At 57.6% G+C, this 18,761-nt stretch overlaps 1 protein-coding gene across 1 annotated transcript in view; it reads left to right on the top strand.

Moving 5' to 3' along the window:
• CACNA1C (calcium voltage-gated channel subunit alpha1 C) overlaps positions 1-18,761 on the top strand; it is a 447,611-nt gene that overhangs the window by 370,310 nt on the left and 58,540 nt on the right. Inside the window, 5 exon segments of the mRNA XM_068562083.1 lie at positions 7,485-7,537; positions 7,850-7,996; positions 9,228-9,429; positions 10,868-11,026; positions 11,484-11,594. Coding sequence (XP_068418184.1) covers positions 7,485-7,537; positions 7,850-7,996; positions 9,228-9,429; positions 10,868-11,026; positions 11,484-11,594 — 672 coding nt within the window.

The raw sequence follows: 18,761 nt of genomic DNA, 5'->3' as shown, positions 1-18,761 counted from the left end.
CTAGTTCCCAGACCAGGGGAGGACTGACTAGTTCCCAGACCAGGGGAGGACTGACTAGTCCCCAGACCAGGGGAGGACTGACTAGTTCCCAGAACAGAGGACGACTAGTTCCCCGACCAGAGGAAGACTAACTAGTTCCCAGACCAGGGGAGGACTGAACTAGTTCCCAGACCAGGGGAGGACTGACTAGTTCCCAGAACAGAGGACGACTAGTTCCCCGACCAGAGGAAGACTAACTAGTTCCCAGACCAGGGGAGGACTGACTAGTTCCCAGACCAGGGGAGGACTGACTAGTCCCCAGACCAGGGGAGGACTGACTAGTTCCCAGAACAGAGGACGACTAGTTCCCCGACCAGAGGAAGACTAACTAGTTCCCAGACCAGGGGAGGACTGACTAGTTCCCAGACCAGGGGAGGACTGACTAGTTCCCAGAACAGAGGACGACTAGTTCCCCGACCAGAGGAAGACTAACTAGTTCCCAGACCAGGGGAGGACTAACTAGTTCCCAGACCAGGGGAGGACTGACTAGTTCCCAGACCAGGGGAGGACTGACTAGTTCCCAGAACAGAGGACGACTAGTTCCCCGACCAGAGGAAGACTAACTAGTTCCCAGACCAGGGGAGGACTGACTAGTTCCCAGACCAGGGGAGGACTGACTAGTTCCCAGAACAGAGGACGACTAGTTCCCCGACCAGAGGAAGACTAACTAGTTCCCAGACCAGGGGAGGACTGACTAGTTCCCAGACCAGGGAGGACTGACTAGTTCCCAGACCAGGGAGGACTGACTAGTTCCCAGACCAGGGGAGGACTGACTAGTTCCCAGAACAGAGGACGACTAGTTCCCCGACCAGAGGAAGACTAACTAGTTCCCAGACCAGGGGAGGACTGACTAGTTCCCAGACCAGGGGAGGACTGACTAGTCCCCAGACCAGGGGAGGACTGACTAGTTCCCAGAACAGAGGACGACTAGTTCCCCGACCAGAGGAAGACTAACTAGTTCCCAGACCAGGGGAGGACTGACTAGTTCCCAGACCAGGGGAGGACTGACTAGTTCCCAGACCAGGCGAGGACTGACTAGTTCCCAGAACAGAGGACGACTAGTTCCCCGACCAGAGGAAGACTAACTAGTTCCCAGACCAGGGGAGGACTGACTAGTTCCCAGACCAGGGGAGGACTGACTAGTTCCAGACCAGGGGAGGACTGACTAGTTCCCAGAACAGAGGACGACTAGTTCCCCGACCAGAGGAAGACTAACTAGTTCCCAGACCAGGGGAGGACTGACTAGTTCCCAGACCAGGGGAGGACTGACTAGTTCCCAGACCAGGGGAGGACTGACTAGTTCCCAGAACAGAGGACGACTAGTTCCCCGACCAGAGGAAGACTAACTAGTTCCCAGACCAGGGGAGGACTGACTAGTTCCCAGACCAGGGGAGGACTGACTAGTCCCCAGACCAGGGGAGGACTGACTAGTTCCCAGAACAGAGGACGACTAGTTCCCCGACCAGAGGAAGACTAACTAGTTCCCAGACCAGGGGAGGACTGACTAGTTCCCAGACCAGGGGAGGACTGACTAGTTCCCAGAACAGAGGACGACTAGTTCCCCGACCAGAGGAAGACTAACTAGTTCCCAGACCAGGGGAGGACTGACTAGTTCCCAGACCAGGGGAGGACTGACTAGTCCCCAGACCAGGGGAGGACTGACTAGTTCCCAGAACAGAGGACGACTAGTTCCCCGACCAGAGGAAGACTAACTAGTTCCCAGACCAGGGGAGGACTGACTAGTCCCCAGACCAGGGGAGGACTGACTAGTTCCCAGAACAGAGGACGACTAGTTCCCCGACCAGAGGAAGACTAACTAGTTCCCAGACCAGGGGAGGACTGACTAGTTCCCAGACCAGGGGAGGACTGACTAGTTCCCAGAACAGAGGACGACTAGTTCCCCGACCAGAGGAAGACTAACTAGTTCCCAGACCAGGGGAGGACTGACTAGTTCCCAGACCAGGGGAGGACTGACTAGTCCCCAGACCAGGGGAGGACTGACTAGTTCCCAGAACAGAGGACGACTAGTTCCCCGACCAGAGGAAGACTAACTAGTTCCCAGACCAGGGGAGGACTGACTAGTTCCCAGACCAGGGGAGGACTGACTAGTTCCCAGAACAGAGGACGACTAGTTCCCCGACCAGAGGAAGACTAACTAGTTCCCAGACCAGGGGAGGACTGACTAGTTCCCAGACCAGGGGAGGACTGACTAGTCCCCAGACCAGGGGAGGACTGACTAGTTCCCAGAACAGAGGACGACTAGTTCCCCGACCAGAGGAAGACTAACTAGTTCCCAGACCAGGGGAGGACTGACTAGTTCCCAGACCAGGGGAGGACTGACTAGTCCCCAGACCAGGGGAGGACTGACTAGTTCCCAGAACAGAGGACGACTAGTTCCCCGACCAGAGGAAGACTAACTAGTTCCCAGACCAGGGGAGGACTGACTAGTTCCCAGACCAGGGGAGGACTGACTAGTTCCCAGAACAGAGGACGACTAGTTCCCCGACCAGAGGAAGACTAACTAGTTCCCAGACCAGGGGAGGACTGACTAGTTCCCAGACCAGGGGAGGACTGACTAGTCCCCAGACCAGGGGAGGACTGACTAGTTCCCAGAACAGAGGACGACTAGTTCCCCGACCAGAGGAAGACTAACTAGTTCCCAGACCAGGGGAGGACTGACTAGTCCCCAGACCAGGGGAGGACTGACTAGTTCCCAGAACAGAGGACGACTAGTTCCCCGACCAGAGGAAGACTAACTAGTTCCCAGACCAGGGGAGGACTGACTAGTTCCCAGACCAGGGGAGGACTGACTAGTTCCCAGAACAGAGGACGACTAGTTCCCCGACCAGAGGAAGACTAACTAGTTCCCAGACCAGGGGAGGACTGACTAGTTCCCAGACCAGGGGAGGACTGACTAGTCCCCAGACCAGGGGAGGACTGACTAGTTCCCAGAACAGAGGACGACTAGTTCCCCGACCAGAGGAAGACTAACTAGTTCCCAGACCAGGGGAGGACTGACTAGTTCCCAGACCAGGGGAGGACTGACTAGTTCCCAGAACAGAGGACGACTAGTTCCCCGACCAGAGGAAGACTAACTAGTTCCCAGACCAGGGGAGGACTAACTAGTTCCCAGACCAGGGGAGGACTGACTAGTTCCCAGACCAGGGGAGGACTGACTAGTTCCCAGAACAGAGGACGACTAGTTCCCCGACCAGAGGAAGACTAACTAGTTCCCAGACCAGGGGAGGACTGACTAGTTCCCAGACCAGGGGAGGACTGACTAGTTCCCAGAACAGAGGACGACTAGTTCCCCGACCAGAGGAAGACTAACTAGTTCCCAGACCAGGGGAGGACTGACTAGTTCCCAGACCAGGGGAGGACTGACTAGTTCCCAGACCAGGGGAGGACTGACTAGTTCCCAGAACAGAGGACGACTAGTTCCCCGACCAGAGGAAGACTAACTAGTTCCCAGACCAGGGGAGGACTGACTAGTTCCCAGACCAGGGGAGGACTGACTAGTTCCCAGAACAGAGGACGACTAGTTCCCCGACCAGAGGAAGACTAACTAGTTCCCAGACCAGGGGAGGACTAACTAGTTCCCAGACCAGGGGAGGACTGACTAGTTCCCAGACCAGGGGAGGACTGACTAGTTCCCAGAACAGAGGACGACTAGTTCCCCGACCAGAGGAAGACTAACTAGTTCCCAGACCAGGGGAGGACTGACTAGTTCCCAGACCAGGGGAGGACTGACTAGTTCCCAGAACAGAGGACGACTAGTTCCCCGACCAGAGGAAGACTAACTAGTTCCCAGACCAGGGGAGGACTGACTAGTTCCCAGACCAGGGGAGGACTGACTAGTTCCCAGACCAGGGGAGGACTGACTAGTTCCCAGAACAGAGGACGACTAGTTCCCCGACCAGAGGAAGACTAACTAGTTCCCAGACCAGGGGAGGACTGACTAGTTCCCAGACCAGGGGAGGACTGACTAGTTCCCAGACCAGGGGAGGACTGACTAGTTCCCAGAACAGAGGACGACTAGTTCCCCGACCAGAGGAAGACTAACTAGTTCCCAGACCAGGGGAGGACTGACTAGTTCCCAGACCAGGGGAGGACTGACTAGTTCCCAGACCAGGGGAGGACTGACTAGTTCCCAGAACAGAGGACGACTAGTTCCCCGACCAGAGGAAGACTAACTAGTTCCCAGACCAGGGGAGGACTGACTAGTTCCCAGACCAGGGGAGGACTGACTAGTCCCCAGACCAGGGGAGGACTGACTAGTTCCCAGAACAGAGGACGACTAGTTCCCCGACCAGAGGAAGACTAACTAGTTCCCAGACCAGGGGAGGACTGACTAGTTCCCAGACCAGGGGAGGACTGACTAGTTCCCAGAACAGAGGACGACTAGTTCCCCGACCAGAGGAAGACTAACTAGTTCCCAGACCAGGGGAGGACTGACTAGTTCCCAGACCAGGGGAGGACTGACTAGTCCCCAGACCAGGGGAGGACTGACTAGTTCCCAGAACAGAGGACGACTAGTTCCCCGACCAGAGGAAGACTAACTAGTTCCCAGACCAGGGGAGGACTGACTAGTCCCCAGACCAGGGGAGGACTGACTAGTTCCCAGAACAGAGGACGACTAGTTCCCCGACCAGAGGAAGACTAACTAGTTCCCAGACCAGGGGAGGACTGACTAGTTCCCAGACCAGGGGAGGACTGACTAGTTCCCAGAACAGAGGACGACTAGTTCCCCGACCAGAGGAAGACTAACTAGTTCCCAGACCAGGGGAGGACTGACTAGTTCCCAGACCAGGGGAGGACTGACTAGTCCCCAGACCAGGGGAGGACTGACTAGTTCCCAGAACAGAGGACGACTAGTTCCCCGACCAGAGGAAGACTAACTAGTTCCCAGACCAGGGGAGGACTGACTAGTTCCCAGACCAGGGGAGGACTGACTAGTTCCCAGAACAGAGGACGACTAGTTCCCCGACCAGAGGAAGACTAACTAGTTCCCAGACCAGGGGAGGACTGACTAGTTCCCAGACCAGGGGAGGACTGACTAGTCCCCAGACCAGGGGAGGACTGACTAGTTCCCAGAACAGAGGACGACTAGTTCCCCGACCAGAGGAAGACTAACTAGTTCCCAGACCAGGGGAGGACTGACTAGTTCCCAGACCAGGGGAGGACTGACTAGTCCCCAGACCAGGGGAGGACTGACTAGTTCCCAGAACAGAGGACGACTAGTTCCCCGACCAGAGGAAGACTAACTAGTTCCCAGACCAGGGGAGGACTGACTAGTTCCCAGACCAGGGGAGGACTGACTAGTTCCCAGAACAGAGGACGACTAGTTCCCCGACCAGAGGAAGACTAACTAGTTCCCAGACCAGGGGAGGACTGACTAGTTCCCAGACCAGGGGAGGACTGACTAGTCCCCAGACCAGGGGAGGACTGACTAGTTCCCAGAACAGAGGACGACTAGTTCCCCGACCAGAGGAAGACTAACTAGTTCCCAGACCAGGGGAGGACTGACTAGTCCCCAGACCAGGGGAGGACTGACTAGTTCCCAGAACAGAGGACGACTAGTTCCCCGACCAGAGGAAGACTAACTAGTTCCCAGACCAGGGGAGGACTGACTAGTTCCCAGACCAGGGGAGGACTGACTAGTTCCCAGAACAGAGGACGACTAGTTCCCCGACCAGAGGAAGACTAACTAGTTCCCAGACCAGGGGAGGACTGACTAGTTCCCAGACCAGGGGAGGACTGACTAGTCCCCAGACCAGGGGAGGACTGACTAGTTCCCAGAACAGAGGACGACTAGTTCCCCGACCAGAGGAAGACTAACTAGTTCCCAGACCAGGGGAGGACTGACTAGTTCCCAGACCAGGGGAGGACTGACTAGTTCCCAGAACAGAGGACGACTAGTTCCCCGACCAGAGGAAGACTAACTAGTTCCCAGACCAGGGGAGGACTAACTAGTTCCCAGACCAGGGGAGGACTGACTAGTTCCCAGACCAGGGGAGGACTGACTAGTTCCCAGAACAGAGGACGACTAGTTCCCCGACCAGAGGAAGACTAACTAGTTCCCAGACCAGGGGAGGACTGACTAGTTCCCAGACCAGGGGAGGACTGACTAGTTCCCAGAACAGAGGACGACTAGTTCCCCGACCAGAGGAAGACTAACTAGTTCCCAGACCAGGGGAGGACTGACTAGTTCCCAGACCAGGGGAGGACTGACTAGTTCCCAGACCAGGGGAGGACTGACTAGTTCCCAGAACAGAGGACGACTAGTTCCCCGACCAGAGGAAGACTAACTAGTTCCCAGACCAGGGGAGGACTGACTAGTTCCCAGACCAGGGGAGGACTGACTAGTTCCCAGAACAGAGGACGACTAGTTCCCCGACCAGAGGAAGACTAACTAGTTCCCAGACCAGGGGAGGACTAACTAGTTCCCAGACCAGGGGAGGACTGACTAGTTCCCAGACCAGGGGAGGACTGACTAGTTCCCAGAACAGAGGACGACTAGTTCCCCGACCAGAGGAAGACTAACTAGTTCCCAGACCAGGGGAGGACTGACTAGTTCCCAGACCAGGGGAGGACTGACTAGTTCCCAGAACAGAGGACGACTAGTTCCCCGACCAGAGGAAGACTAACTAGTTCCCAGACCAGGGGAGGACTGACTAGTTCCCAGACCAGGGGAGGACTGACTAGTTCCCAGACCAGGGGAGGACTGACTAGTTCCCAGAACAGAGGACGACTAGTTCCCCGACCAGAGGAAGACTAACTAGTTCCCAGACCAGGGGAGGACTGACTAGTCCCCAGCCCGGGGAGACCAGCGCGGAGGCAGGTGCTGCTCCATCACCACCTGGCCCTCTCAGCCCCGGCCCTTCCTCGTAGAGAACGGCAGAGGGACTGCTATCCCCTGACCCCTCCGTGTGAGTCCCCCACCTAAGCCCGCGGGGCTCCCTGTGACCACAGCACCGAGTCCCCCCAGGTCGCCGCAGAGCCCCGGTTTGTCTGGGTCCTGGCCCTGCTCCTGGCGGGCCCTCGGCGACGGGGAGGCCGGGTCCCCGGTTCCTGCCCTTCTCTGCCTCAGCCCTTCTCTTTCCGCTCTTCTCCACCTGAAGCTCTCCCCCCACCGTGTCGTCGTGCCCTGACCTCCACCACCGAACTCAGCCCCTAGCCCTGCCCCGTCCCCCCTCCCTCACCAGACCTGCCTTGTGGGCCCAGCTTCGTCGTCTGGGCTTCCCTTCGGTCGGGTGCCTGCGGCCCAGGGCGTGTTTGTGCACCGACTGCTCTGAGTCCTGACTTCCCGTCTGGGCTCTGCTCTCCTTACGCTTTTGTCCCGAGACCCCAGCGCAGAGCTGGCTACGGAGATGATCACTAACCAGTTCTTGTCTGGTCCCTCGATTAAGGCGCGTCTCCAGTCACTTTGCTCTTCCACCTTCCAGGGCAAGCTGTACACCTGTTCGGACAGTTCCAAACAGACGGAGGCCGAATGCAAGTGAGTGCGGCCGGGGGCAACCAGGCTGGTTGACTCCAGGCGGTTGGTGACTTGCCCTGAGAGGAGGGGTGGCCCGTTCTTCCTCTGTCAGCAGTGGTGGCTGCACTTTTACCCACGGGTTGTCTGGTCCTATTGACGTAACACGTAAGATCATCCGTTCCTGAATATTCTACCCCTGACATCTTCCCAGTGGCTAGAACTATGGGTTTAAGCTTAGCCAGTTTCATCCCACCCCCCCAAGCCAGGAGGCACTGGTGGGTAGGTTGAGGGGAGATGGGAGACCCCAGAATGAGCCCTTTCTCCCTTCCTCAGGGGGAACTACATCACATACAAGGACGGGGAGGTGGACCACCCCATCATCCAGCCCCGCAGCTGGGAGAACAGCAAGTTTGACTTTGACAATGTCCTGGCAGCTATGATGGCCCTGTTCACCGTCTCCACCTTTGAGGGGTGGCCAGAGTGAGTATGCAGGTCCAGGCCAGTTTCAACTGCTGTTCCACACCCTTCCCAGAGACCGTACTTCCCCGCCTCCCCGTAGGCCACGGTTGCCGCCGGAACACCGCTCTTCTTTTTCTGGATTTCAGAGCTTCAACCCAAAACGAGCTTCTTTTAGCCCCCCTCCCCGACCTAGACTGAGCTGCAGTGAAGTCTGTCATCACCCCCATGGCATCTGGGAGTGGAGGGGCCCCTGGGTCACCGTAGGACTGGAGGCCACCGCCCCCGGCAGGCACGGACGTGGGTAGAGATGGCGGAGGTCCCCGCTGGTTAGACCCTGCCCCAGTCTCCTTGGAGGGAGCTGTGTCTGATTTACAGAGGAAAGTTCCTGCAGAGGCAGTGCTGGCAGGCCTGGACCAGCCTGGTGGCCCGTAAGCTGCGTCCCCTCTACCAGGCCTGTCCATGAGGGGCTCCGTGTATCTCTGTACAGACACCTGCTTCCCTCACGCCCCCACGTGTATTCCGGTGACATGATCATCTGAAAGTCAGGAAATTCTAGATATTTCTGAGTCAACAACAGCGCGTGGTCTTAGGTGAGAGGCACCATCATTAAATGGTAAAATATCAGTACTACCTGGAGAACAGCCAAGTGCTGTGTGGAGTAACAGAGGCGGGAGAGGAAGGAAGCCCGTCCGCGAAGAGAAGCCGCCTGACGGGCACGTAGCCCTGGCCCAGGTGGGCGGCAGACACAGGCTACCTGAGTGTAAACCAGACCGTTGCTGGTGATCTGAGTGAGCCTGGGGCGTTTCTTTATCAAGTGTTTCTATCTAAATGGATACTCGTTCTCAGACTTATTTTATGTTCACTGTAACACCCTCTGAGTTTCTGCCCGAGAAGCAGCAAAGCTGTTTCAGTATTTACCAGTATCTCCAGCATTTGAAATCAATGGCCATGAGTCGTGTCTCACTTAGACAGTTCCTGCCAGTTTCAAAACACCTTCACACACGTTATATCAACTACCCTGCCTGGTAGGAAAGTCCGGAATTATTGTCTCCACTTGGCAGGTAAGGAATCCGAGGCTCAGAGAGGTTGAGTGGTTTGCCCAAGTCACACAGCCAGTAAGAGGCGGAGCTGGGGCTTGAACCCAGGCCTCCCGACTCTCAGCCTGGAGCTGTTTCCAGCTCCCCGGCCCCGGGGGCGCTAGGAGCAGCGGTGTCATCGCCACCGCCCTCCGCGGGCTGTCCCCCCCCCCCAGGCTGCTGTACCGCTCCATCGACTCCCACACGGAGGACAAGGGCCCCATTTACAACTACCGCGTGGAGATCTCCGTCTTCTTCATCATCTACATCATCATCATCGCCTTCTTCATGATGAACATCTTCGTGGGCTTCGTCATCGTCACCTTCCAGGAGCAGGGGGAGCAGGAGTACAAGAACTGCGAGCTGGACAAGAATCAGGTACCCCCGGAGGGGCCAGGGACCAGGAGGTGGGCGGGCTGCAGCTTGGGCCCCCCGGGAGGGCCAGGAGGTGGGCGGGCTGCAGCTTGGGCCCCCCGGGAGGGCCAGGAGGTGGGCGGGCTGCAGCTTGGGTCCCCCAGGAGGCCAGGAGGTGGGGGGCTGTAGCTTGGGCCCCCGGGGGAGGTTGTGGTCGGGAGAGAGCCCAGGCCCCCGCCGCCAGTGTCTCCCGGAGGCCCAAGGGCAGAAGGAACGCAGACCCTGCAGATCCAGCTTGCAGCCGCGCTCAGCCAACAGGGTCTGTTCACAGCTCCTCAGGGAGACTCGGTGGTGGGTCTGGGGGGGTTCTGTGAAAGAGCCTCTCGCCCGCACCTAGAAGCCGATGAGTCAGGAGGTGCCCAGGGTGGGGCGGCGCCGTTGATGAAGGGGAAAGAAACCAGAACAGTGAGAGTGGCAGGTTTGGGGCGGGGAGAGGACGGCTTAGAAACCACTGTTAGATGGTTTCTTGTAGAACAGAGAGACCGTGCACGCAGAGGGTGGGAAGGGCTCCAGCAGGAGGGACGCGGCCACGCCGGCCCTGGCCTGAGCTCCGCGGCCGGGAGGGCAGGCTGGGTGTGCAGTCAGGAGGCCGGGAAGCGTCCACGGGAAATGCGTCCCGTCCGTGGGGAACTCGAGCTCTGCTAGGGAAGGAGCACCCCCTGTCAGGCCCGCTGCACCCCTTGCAGCTCCGATGTCCGCACCTTGGGTCTAGACTCAGCCTTCTGGCCGCTGTGTGGACTTTGGATTGTCAGGAAGCCAGGAGAGAGGGAGGCCAATTAGCAAGTGTAGGGGAGAGGTGACGGTAGAGATGGAGAGAACAGAACTGGTCGGGCTTGGAGGCTGGGATGAGAGAAGGGCCTAGGTGACCCTGGTCCTGACCTGGGCTCCGGGCACAGCGCAGAGATGGCCGGAGTGTAGTCAGCCCAGGATCCCATCCCCTGGCCGTGAGCTGTGACTTCTGTTCTGCGGACCGTGGCAGATAAGGAAGATGGACTTAGGACAGGAAAGGAACATTGCAGAGAGACGGGCCCCCAGGAGAGTCTGTGGCTGGGAAACCATCAGTGAGAAGACAGACTATCAATCAGTCAGCAAGTATTTACCAAATGCCACCGAGCATCTGCAGTGTACAGCAGGCATCACCGAGATGGAAAGAAGAAGACACGGACCCCCTGACTACGTCCTAATGGGGACTAACTAGAGAGGGTCTCTCCTCGGTTAAGGGAAGGATAGAAAATCAAAAAACGTCCAAGTAGCAGCTCGACCTATAAACGAGCTAGAGCAATAGATGGTCTCTCTCTCTGCCAGAGAACCCCACCCCTGGGGTGTGCAGCTTCCTCTGCACCTGCCCACCCCCGCCATCCCCCCATCACCCGGGTTTCTCACCCCCGTCTCCCCGACCCAGCGGCAGTGCGTGGAGTACGCCCTCAAGGCCCGGCCCCTGCGGAGGTACATCCCCAAGAACCAGCACCAGTACAAGGTGTGGTACGTGGTCAACTCCACCTACTTCGAGTACCTGATGTTCGTCCTCATCCTGCTCAACACCATCTGCCTGGCCATGCAGGTCGGTCCGGCGGGCCGGCCGTGGTGTCCACCAGTGGGCGCGTGGGAGGCGCGTCACCGTCGCGCTGGCCAAGGGGGCGGGGGGGCAGCTGGAGAAACACACGTGTCCCTTCTCGAGGGCGGAGGACCCCAGGATCCTGGGTTGATGAGATGGAGGGAGGGAAGTGGAGCACAGGTGACCTCGAAGGGGCCGTGACCGTCAGTGGGCCGAGCTGGGTGGAGCCCCCTGAGGACCAGGGGGCCGGCAGAACTGTCCCCCGATCGGGCAGGAGCGCAGGCGTCTGCGCAGCTGCGCCGGCAGTGACGGCAGAGACGGGAGGGACCTGCAGGGCTTCCTGAGTCCGCCTGGCCCCCGCGGGGGTGGTCGGCCCCCGGGCTGGGTGCAGGAGGGTCCCTGTTGAGGGGCGGCTGGGAGCAGGGAGCCCCGGGCTCATTTCACGGTGCCCCCGCCCCTCCAGCACTACGGTCAGAGCTGCCTGTTCAAAATCGCCATGAACGTTCTCAACATGCTGTTCACCGGCCTCTTCACAGTGGAGATGATTCTGAAGCTCATCGCCTTCAAGCCCAAGGTAGGCCTCTGAGACGGGCCTCTGGTCCACGGTGCCAGGGGGGACAGGGTGGGGGACAGTGGGCGCAGAGTCTCAGCGAAGGACCGTATCCTCCCGACGCTGAACGCTCCGGCTCCGGAGCCTGCAGGCCTTGAGCCAGGCCAGCTCCTCGAAGCAGAATCTCAGCCCGCGGTCCGGGCCGTGGTCTGGACACAGGGAGCGGGGACATGCCTGAGCAAACCTCCTTGCGGGGTAGGCGGAATGGTCCTCGTCCCCCCACCGTGGCCCCGGCCCCCGGCACGTCATCTAGAAGAGACTGGGAACCAGACCTCTCGAGGCCCAGCCCCCCCAGGCCCACCCGGGCTCTGCTCTCTCCCCGTTTCGCCCGCCGCGCAGACTAAGAGCCTGGCTGTAAGAGCTGAGCCGGGGCTGCGTTTGCTCAGGGCTGGGTGTCTGGCTCCCCACCTCAGGGCTGCATCACTCACTGCCCCCTGTACCTTCCAGGACGGGACGGACCTGCAAATGTCTCTGCTTTGCCACTTGTAAGAAGCTTCTAGAAAAAAGGCTGGGAGAGAAAATAAGAGCCATTGGCTGAGCGAGGCAAGGCAGGGCAGGTTGGCTGCCTGTCACTTGGATTATCTGTGCCCTCCCCAACCGACCTGCCCCTGGGCCTCAAGGACGGAGGGTGACCCGGTTCAAGCAGGCCTTCCGTCTCCGGCCCTGTAGACAGGTCAGCACCGCCGGCGTCCACTGACCTGGGCTTCACAGGGGGCGGCTGCCCCGGAGGGGGTATCCCAGTGGCTTGGAGGCTCCCGGCTGCTGCACAGCTTTGGGGGGCGATGAGAGGGAACGCATTGTTTCTAAGAGGATCGTGCAGGGCAGCTTTCCAAACCTTCTCTTCCCCGCTGTTACTAGTTTTTCCAGATGCAACACAGGTCAACGGGGGGTGAAAAGCAGGAGTCCCTGGCCCTATATTCCATTTCCATTCAGATGTTCACCTGCCCCAGCACTAGCCGGGCCAGGAGGGGGTGCCCCTTGGCTGTCGGATCCCTATTCAGCGCCAGGATCTGCGTCGTCTTCTCTGAATTAACATTCCACCAACAATTCTCAGTCACCTGCAGTGCTACACACACCTCGTTGCGTGGAATCCTCAAGACGCCTCTCCAAGATAGGTATTAGCTCCTCGTCTTAGGGAAGAGGGGAGTGCAGCTCAGAGCAATTAACCATCGTATTAATTACACCATTATTAAGCGGCAGAACTGGGAATAGAAGCCAGTGTGTCTGACTTTGTAGTCGATGTAATTTCCGCCACACAGAACTGTTAGCAAGCATCTTCCCACACCGGGTGTTCTGCTGGGAACTTTCCAGAAAGAGGGAAGCCACCTTTGAGGGGCTTCAAAGACAAGACAGACCGTATTCTTACCATGCCGAGTCTTCCTCTCTCCTTGAGAATGCCTGGGATCCTGGCTGATTTTCAGAGAATAAGACTCCTAATGAATGTCATTTGGTGATAACAGTGGTGTTTTCCTATCTCCTCCAGAGCAGCAAATAAACTCTGTCTCACTTTCCCTTCCAAGCCCTGTCCCATTTAGGGGCAGAGGAGACCATGGAATGTCCCTGGCCACCTTCTGTGGGGTCCCCTGCGGTCCTATTCCCAGCCATGCGGCGCGGGAGCCGGCGGGCTTACAGCCCGCAGCAGCGTGCCCTGGGGAGGCTGGGAGGCCGGGCCGCGCTGGGGCTGAGCTTCCGACTCAGACAACAGCCTCCAGGAGGGAAACTGGCATCATTTTCACCCAGTTTGGTGAGACATGCAGTTTAAATATTTCAAAGCCTTGAGTCATTCCACGTTGACTCAGACGTGTTTCTGACGATGCCTGATGCCGGCTGCGGGGCCCTGCTGGGGACCTCCTGAGTCAGGCTCCTGAGCTCAGGAGATGCACTGGGCAAACCTGCCCTGAGGAGCACGTGGCAGTGACACCTGCAGGGGCCTCTGCCTGGAAAACACTCTCCCTGAATCCTGCACACCCAGGAGCAAGCCCGTTCCCCGGGAAGCAGCCCAGGTAGGGTGCCTGTAAACCATAAAGCACCCAACTTCCTCCATCTCTAGTTTTCTGTGGTGAGAAGGTGGGGTGAAATAAGAGAAACTTTTCCAAAGAAGTAAGAGAGCCATCCTGGGGCCATCTGCATTTCACACATGCCAGGGTCTGTCTGTGGTATAAAGAAAAAGGGAAATGGACCTTTTCTGGGAACACCCTGCAGGGGTTTCTGGCAGCAGAGGGGGAAAACAAGGCTGTCCAGTTGGGAGGAGAGTGGGGTTCCTGGATTCTCGTTAAGGAGTAGACTCCGAGAAAAGCATCCCCAAAATTTCCAGGAAGAAAACCAAACCAGAAAGTACTTGAGGGGACTTCCCTGGTGGCGCAGTGGTTAAGAAACTGCCTGCCAATGCAGGGGGCACGGGTTCAAGCCCCGGTCCAGGAAGATCCCACATGCCGCGGAGCAGCTAAGCCCGTGTGCCACAACTACTGAGCCTGCGCTCTAGAGCCCGCGAGCCACAACTACTGAGCCTGCACTCTAGAGCCCACGAGCCACAACTACTGAGCCCGCGAGCCACAACTGCTGAAGCCTATGCACCTAGAGCCCGTGCTCCACTACAAGAGAAGCCACCGCAACGAGAAGCCCGCTCACCACAATGAAGAGTAGCCCCCGCTCGCCGCAACTAGAGAAAAGCCCGTGAGCAGCAATGAAGACCCAACGCAGCCAAAAATAGATAAATAAATAAATTTTTTAAAAAGGAAAGTACTTGAAGCTCTGGTGGAAATATCTAGCTGGATCTGGCCCTAGAACCGGTGCTCCTAACATGATCGTGTGTTTGTGCCGCAAGTGAGTTTGCACCTGCGAGCGTCAGCTGAGGAAGGACAGTTAGGCAGCAAGGACGCAGGAGTTGACATCAGTCCTAACATCAGGTGTCTGAGGTTGGCCTGCTGGGCTTCCTACTCTGTCCCTTGGTCTCTGTGGTTGGTTGGCTGGTCGGTCGGTCGGTTTGTAGTTTGGCCTCATTCTTTCGTTGTCCTCATGGTAATTGATGTTCTTGGTCTTCATTTGCATCTGTTCTGCTCGCCACCTTATGGAAGATAAATTGACTCTAGTAAATCCCTGCTCTGCTCCTAAAATTCACATTTTGTCTGAAGAATGGGGCAGGTGACAGGAGTGTCTTGAACACCTAATGGCCAGAGGGAGTTTCTCCCCGAGCAGGAGGACTGCCCTGGACTTTCCCGATGGTCCCTGGGCCCTACGAGACTGTGCAGGACCAAGCTGGTCAGCATGAAAAGGTTTCGGATAGAATCGTCTGAAGTTAACTAAATAGCTGGACTGTCCTCCTATCATGAACAGAAATTTATCAGCAAAGACAGGAAAAAACTTTTAAGATACACTTTATGATAAGCATTGAAAAATATCCAATGCCTAAGAATAAATCTAACCAAAAACCTCTAAGATCTTTACAGAAGATCTGTGAAATTTCACACAGAGGAATTAAAGAAAACTCAGTAAATGGAGAAATATGTCATGTTCATGAATTGGGAAAGTCAATGTTACAAAGATGTCATTTCTCTTCAGTACAATCCCAGTTAAAACTCCAGATTGAACTTTAACCCAAGTCCTTCAGGGTCAATAGGATGACCCTGGGGGTTCCAAGGCTTCGGTCCCTTTGGGCAGCTCTGCCGTGACTGCGGAGGTTCCAGGGCAGGGCCAGCCCCAGATGCTCCACGGTCAGCTCTGGGGGGTGGGGTGATCATGTGCCTGGAACTTGCTGTTGACCATGACCCAGCGGGTGATGAAGGGAGAAGGGGCCCCAGGCTCCCGCTCAGAGAAGCAGGTCGGCCCAGGGAGGTGGGAAGACTCCCGACTAGCCCTGCTCCGCCCGGGGACTCACCTGGGCCTTGGCAGGTGAGGAAGCAGGGACAGCTGTTTCTGAGACTTTCCCATCCCCTTGATGCTGCCCGCTCAGGGAGCGGCCACGTCTCTGCCCCCGGAGGGCCTGACCCCACAGCTCTCTGTGATCAAAACGCTCTTCCACTCCCTCCCCGCCGAGAACAGTCCAGAAGGCGAGTGGAACCAAAGTGGAAACACTCATCGACCCCCCTGGCCCCCGGCTCTTGGGCATAAGAGCAACTGAAGCCTCGGGGACACTCCTGTTGCAGGAGAAACTGGGGCCCAAAGGCGTTTCAACCCGAGGGATGCATGAGGTCTCCAGACCAGCGCCAGGACTGTCTTGCAGGAATAAAGACGCTCCGTGCCCACCATCCGTCTGTAAACAGCCACCCGCCTCCTGGGCACCTTGGCTCATGCAGCAGAGGCATGGATTCTTAATTCTATTTAAATTAATTCAAATCTGTGTGGCCACGTGGCCGGCGGCTGCCATATTGGGCCACGGGGCCCTAGACACCGCTTCTCCGCAGGCCGTTCGCGGGGTCTGCATCCCTCCATCCATCCGCCTCACCCCAACTGCTCTGGCTCCATGGACCCAGGTGGGTGATCTCAGGTGTGGGAGCCCTGTGGGAAGAGTAAGACGGGCTCCTGGCCCGGCGTCCCCTGTGTGGGTCCCCTCCTGGCCCCCCAGTCGTCCCCGGACCTCCCGGGTCCAGTAGCTGCAGATGCCGAGGCAGGCGGTTCAGTGGTCAGCACCAAGCTGTGAGGCCGGGCCAGGCTGATGTGCTCTGCCAGAAAGTCTGAGCTGAGAGTATGGGTGGCCTTGGCCTTGCCAAGCACGAAGGCAGCCTTCCCCTCATTTCTGACTATGCTTATGTGTGAGGGTCCCGGCCCCTGGTGCCCCCAGAATAAAGTCTCCTCTGCCATCCTTAGGAGGGTTTTCTGTCTTGGGAAGGACTGTTGCCCGAGACATGGTGCAGATTTCTGGGGTGAACGGTCAAGGGAGGAAGAGTCATCACCAGCTGACTCCTTCCCTGGGCTGTGGTAGAGGGACGGATGAGGGCTGGACTGACAGAGGGGGCCAGTATGGGGAGGGGGGGGGTCAGGGAGCCTTCAGGGAGGCTGTCTCCAGCCGGGAAACTGCAGCCGATTCTTCTGTCTGTCCTCAGCTTTGTCCACGTCCAGAACCTTCTTTCCTTAAAGACCCAGCGTCTGCTTCCACTTTAGTAACAGCCTTTCTCACATGAGCACAACCTCCAGCCAGCTTGGGGCTCCCCAGGGGCACCCCTGCCCCAGCAGATGGGGAGGGGGCTTCCGAGGCCGGACCTGATGTCTCTGGTGTTTCCTTGTCCCCGGTGAGCGAGCCGCTCCCTCTCTGGGAAAGGGGCCAGGCGGGTGGAGAAGCAGGGCGAGCCCCCCAGCAGGTGACCATCTGACAAGAGAAGGGACCCGTCTGCCCAGCTGAGCCCTGCCTGCCTTCCCGCTCACACGGGGCTCAAGTTTAGGCTATGATTTTCCTTAACGTCCAAAATCAGCTCTGCCCTCTGTCCCCCTAAAGAAGGCCAGCGGGGGCCACACCAAAGGGTAGGTTCCATCGGGGCAGCCCGGGCAGACGGGGCGAGAGGAACCAGGGCCGGGCTCTTCCAAGTGCTGGGAAGACCCCGCAGGCAGGAGCCATCGGGCTGGGGTCCTGGGAGGGAGTCCTCCCTGAGCTACTGAGAGAACGTCAGGACCCTTTCCTTAGAGCCAGTAAAGGACCAGGAGATGGAGGAGAAAGTGGGGTGGCCGGCAGGAAAGGATGCCAGCCAGGGCCATCCCGTCTCCTGTCTGGAAAGCTGAAACTACTAGAAACTGGCTTTGTCTTCACCAGATACGACATTGCAGCTAGAATCTGCTTTCTCTCCAGCTTCCTCCGGATCCAGCCGTACCACTCGCCCTAATCCCCCTCCTAACAGTTTTAAGTCAGGCGGACGTTTCTGCAAGGGGCAAAGATTTTTGTGAGGCTTTGTTTCTTACAAAACAAAGTTTACTTTATTTCTTGCTTGATCATCCCCGGCCCCCAGATCCCACCGACAGAGGCAATTCTGGAGACAGAGCAGGAAGCCCACCTCCCACCTCAGCATCACCTCGAACGAGCCGGGAGGGCAGGTAGGGCTGTGGTCCAGACACAGCCCTGTTCTTTCCGCGTCCGTTCCTCGGTAAGGTGGGGAGGCTGGCTTAGCTGCGCCTGAGCGGGGTCATGGCCATCTCAGTCTGCCCAGGCTGCTAGGACAAACACTGCAGAAATCTACTTCTCACGGTCTGGAGGCTGGGGGTCCCAGATAGGAGCACCAGCAGGGCCACGTTCAATGAAGGGGGCCCCGTCCGGCTCACAGCTGTGTCCTCACAGGTGGAAGGGGCGAGGGAGCTCTGTGGGGTCCCCTGTTCAAGGACCCCAGTCCCGTTCCTGAGGGCTCCACCCTCATGGCCTAATCACCTCCCAGAGGCCCCCAGTACCATTCCACTGGGCGTTTGGGAAATCTGCAGGGGGCAAGCCCCACCGTGTGCGGGCCGGGTCTGCCCTGGGGAGAGCGGCCCTGCTTGTCCTGAAAGAGCATTTACGGATTGTTTACTTGAGGAGCAAGTAGGTAACGTGTAGCAGAAACTGGGACTCGGTGGCCGGCTAATGGCCAAGGTTCAGTGCAGCTCAGACTACCACTAGAAATATGAACGTCTCCTTCTATTTCCTTCCGACATGGAAAGTTCAACTCTAAAAACACCAAGAGCCAGCAAGAATATTTCCTTTTCGGAAATTGCACGGAAACTTAGACATTCTTTTAGGCTGGTGGGCTTCAGTCCCTTTAGAACCAAAGCTCCCTTTTGGCAATAAATACTTAGTACTACTTCCTTAATTTTCCTTAAATAAAATTCAGAGGAGATCTAAATCTTTATGTATAGGAAACTCACACCTATACACATAATGTAAACATATATATGTCTATAATTCCTAAGTTATAATGGGAAAAGTCTGTGTTTAGTTCCCCGCACCCCCTTTACTGGCGGTCTGCAGGTACTCGATGCCAGATGGGCAGGGGGCGTTGAAGTCAGTATGATCAAAAATAATCCCAGCACTCGTGGAAAGGCCCCGTGTGGGGAGGGCAGGGCAGCTGTTGCGTTTCATTATTTAATGTGGAGATGATTCACGCTGGGTGACACGGCCACGTGAGAGTCACTGGGAGGGGACGGTGCCCCTGCGCCTGTGAGCAGTGGTGGCCAGACCCG

This window comes from Eschrichtius robustus, chromosome 13 (assembly GCF_028021215.1).
Source record: "Eschrichtius robustus isolate mEscRob2 chromosome 13, mEscRob2.pri, whole genome shotgun sequence".
Lineage (NCBI taxonomy): Eukaryota > Metazoa > Chordata > Mammalia > Artiodactyla > Eschrichtiidae > Eschrichtius > Eschrichtius robustus.
The sequence above is the reverse complement of the archived record's forward strand: the minus strand, read 5'-3'. Positions and strand labels throughout refer to the sequence as shown.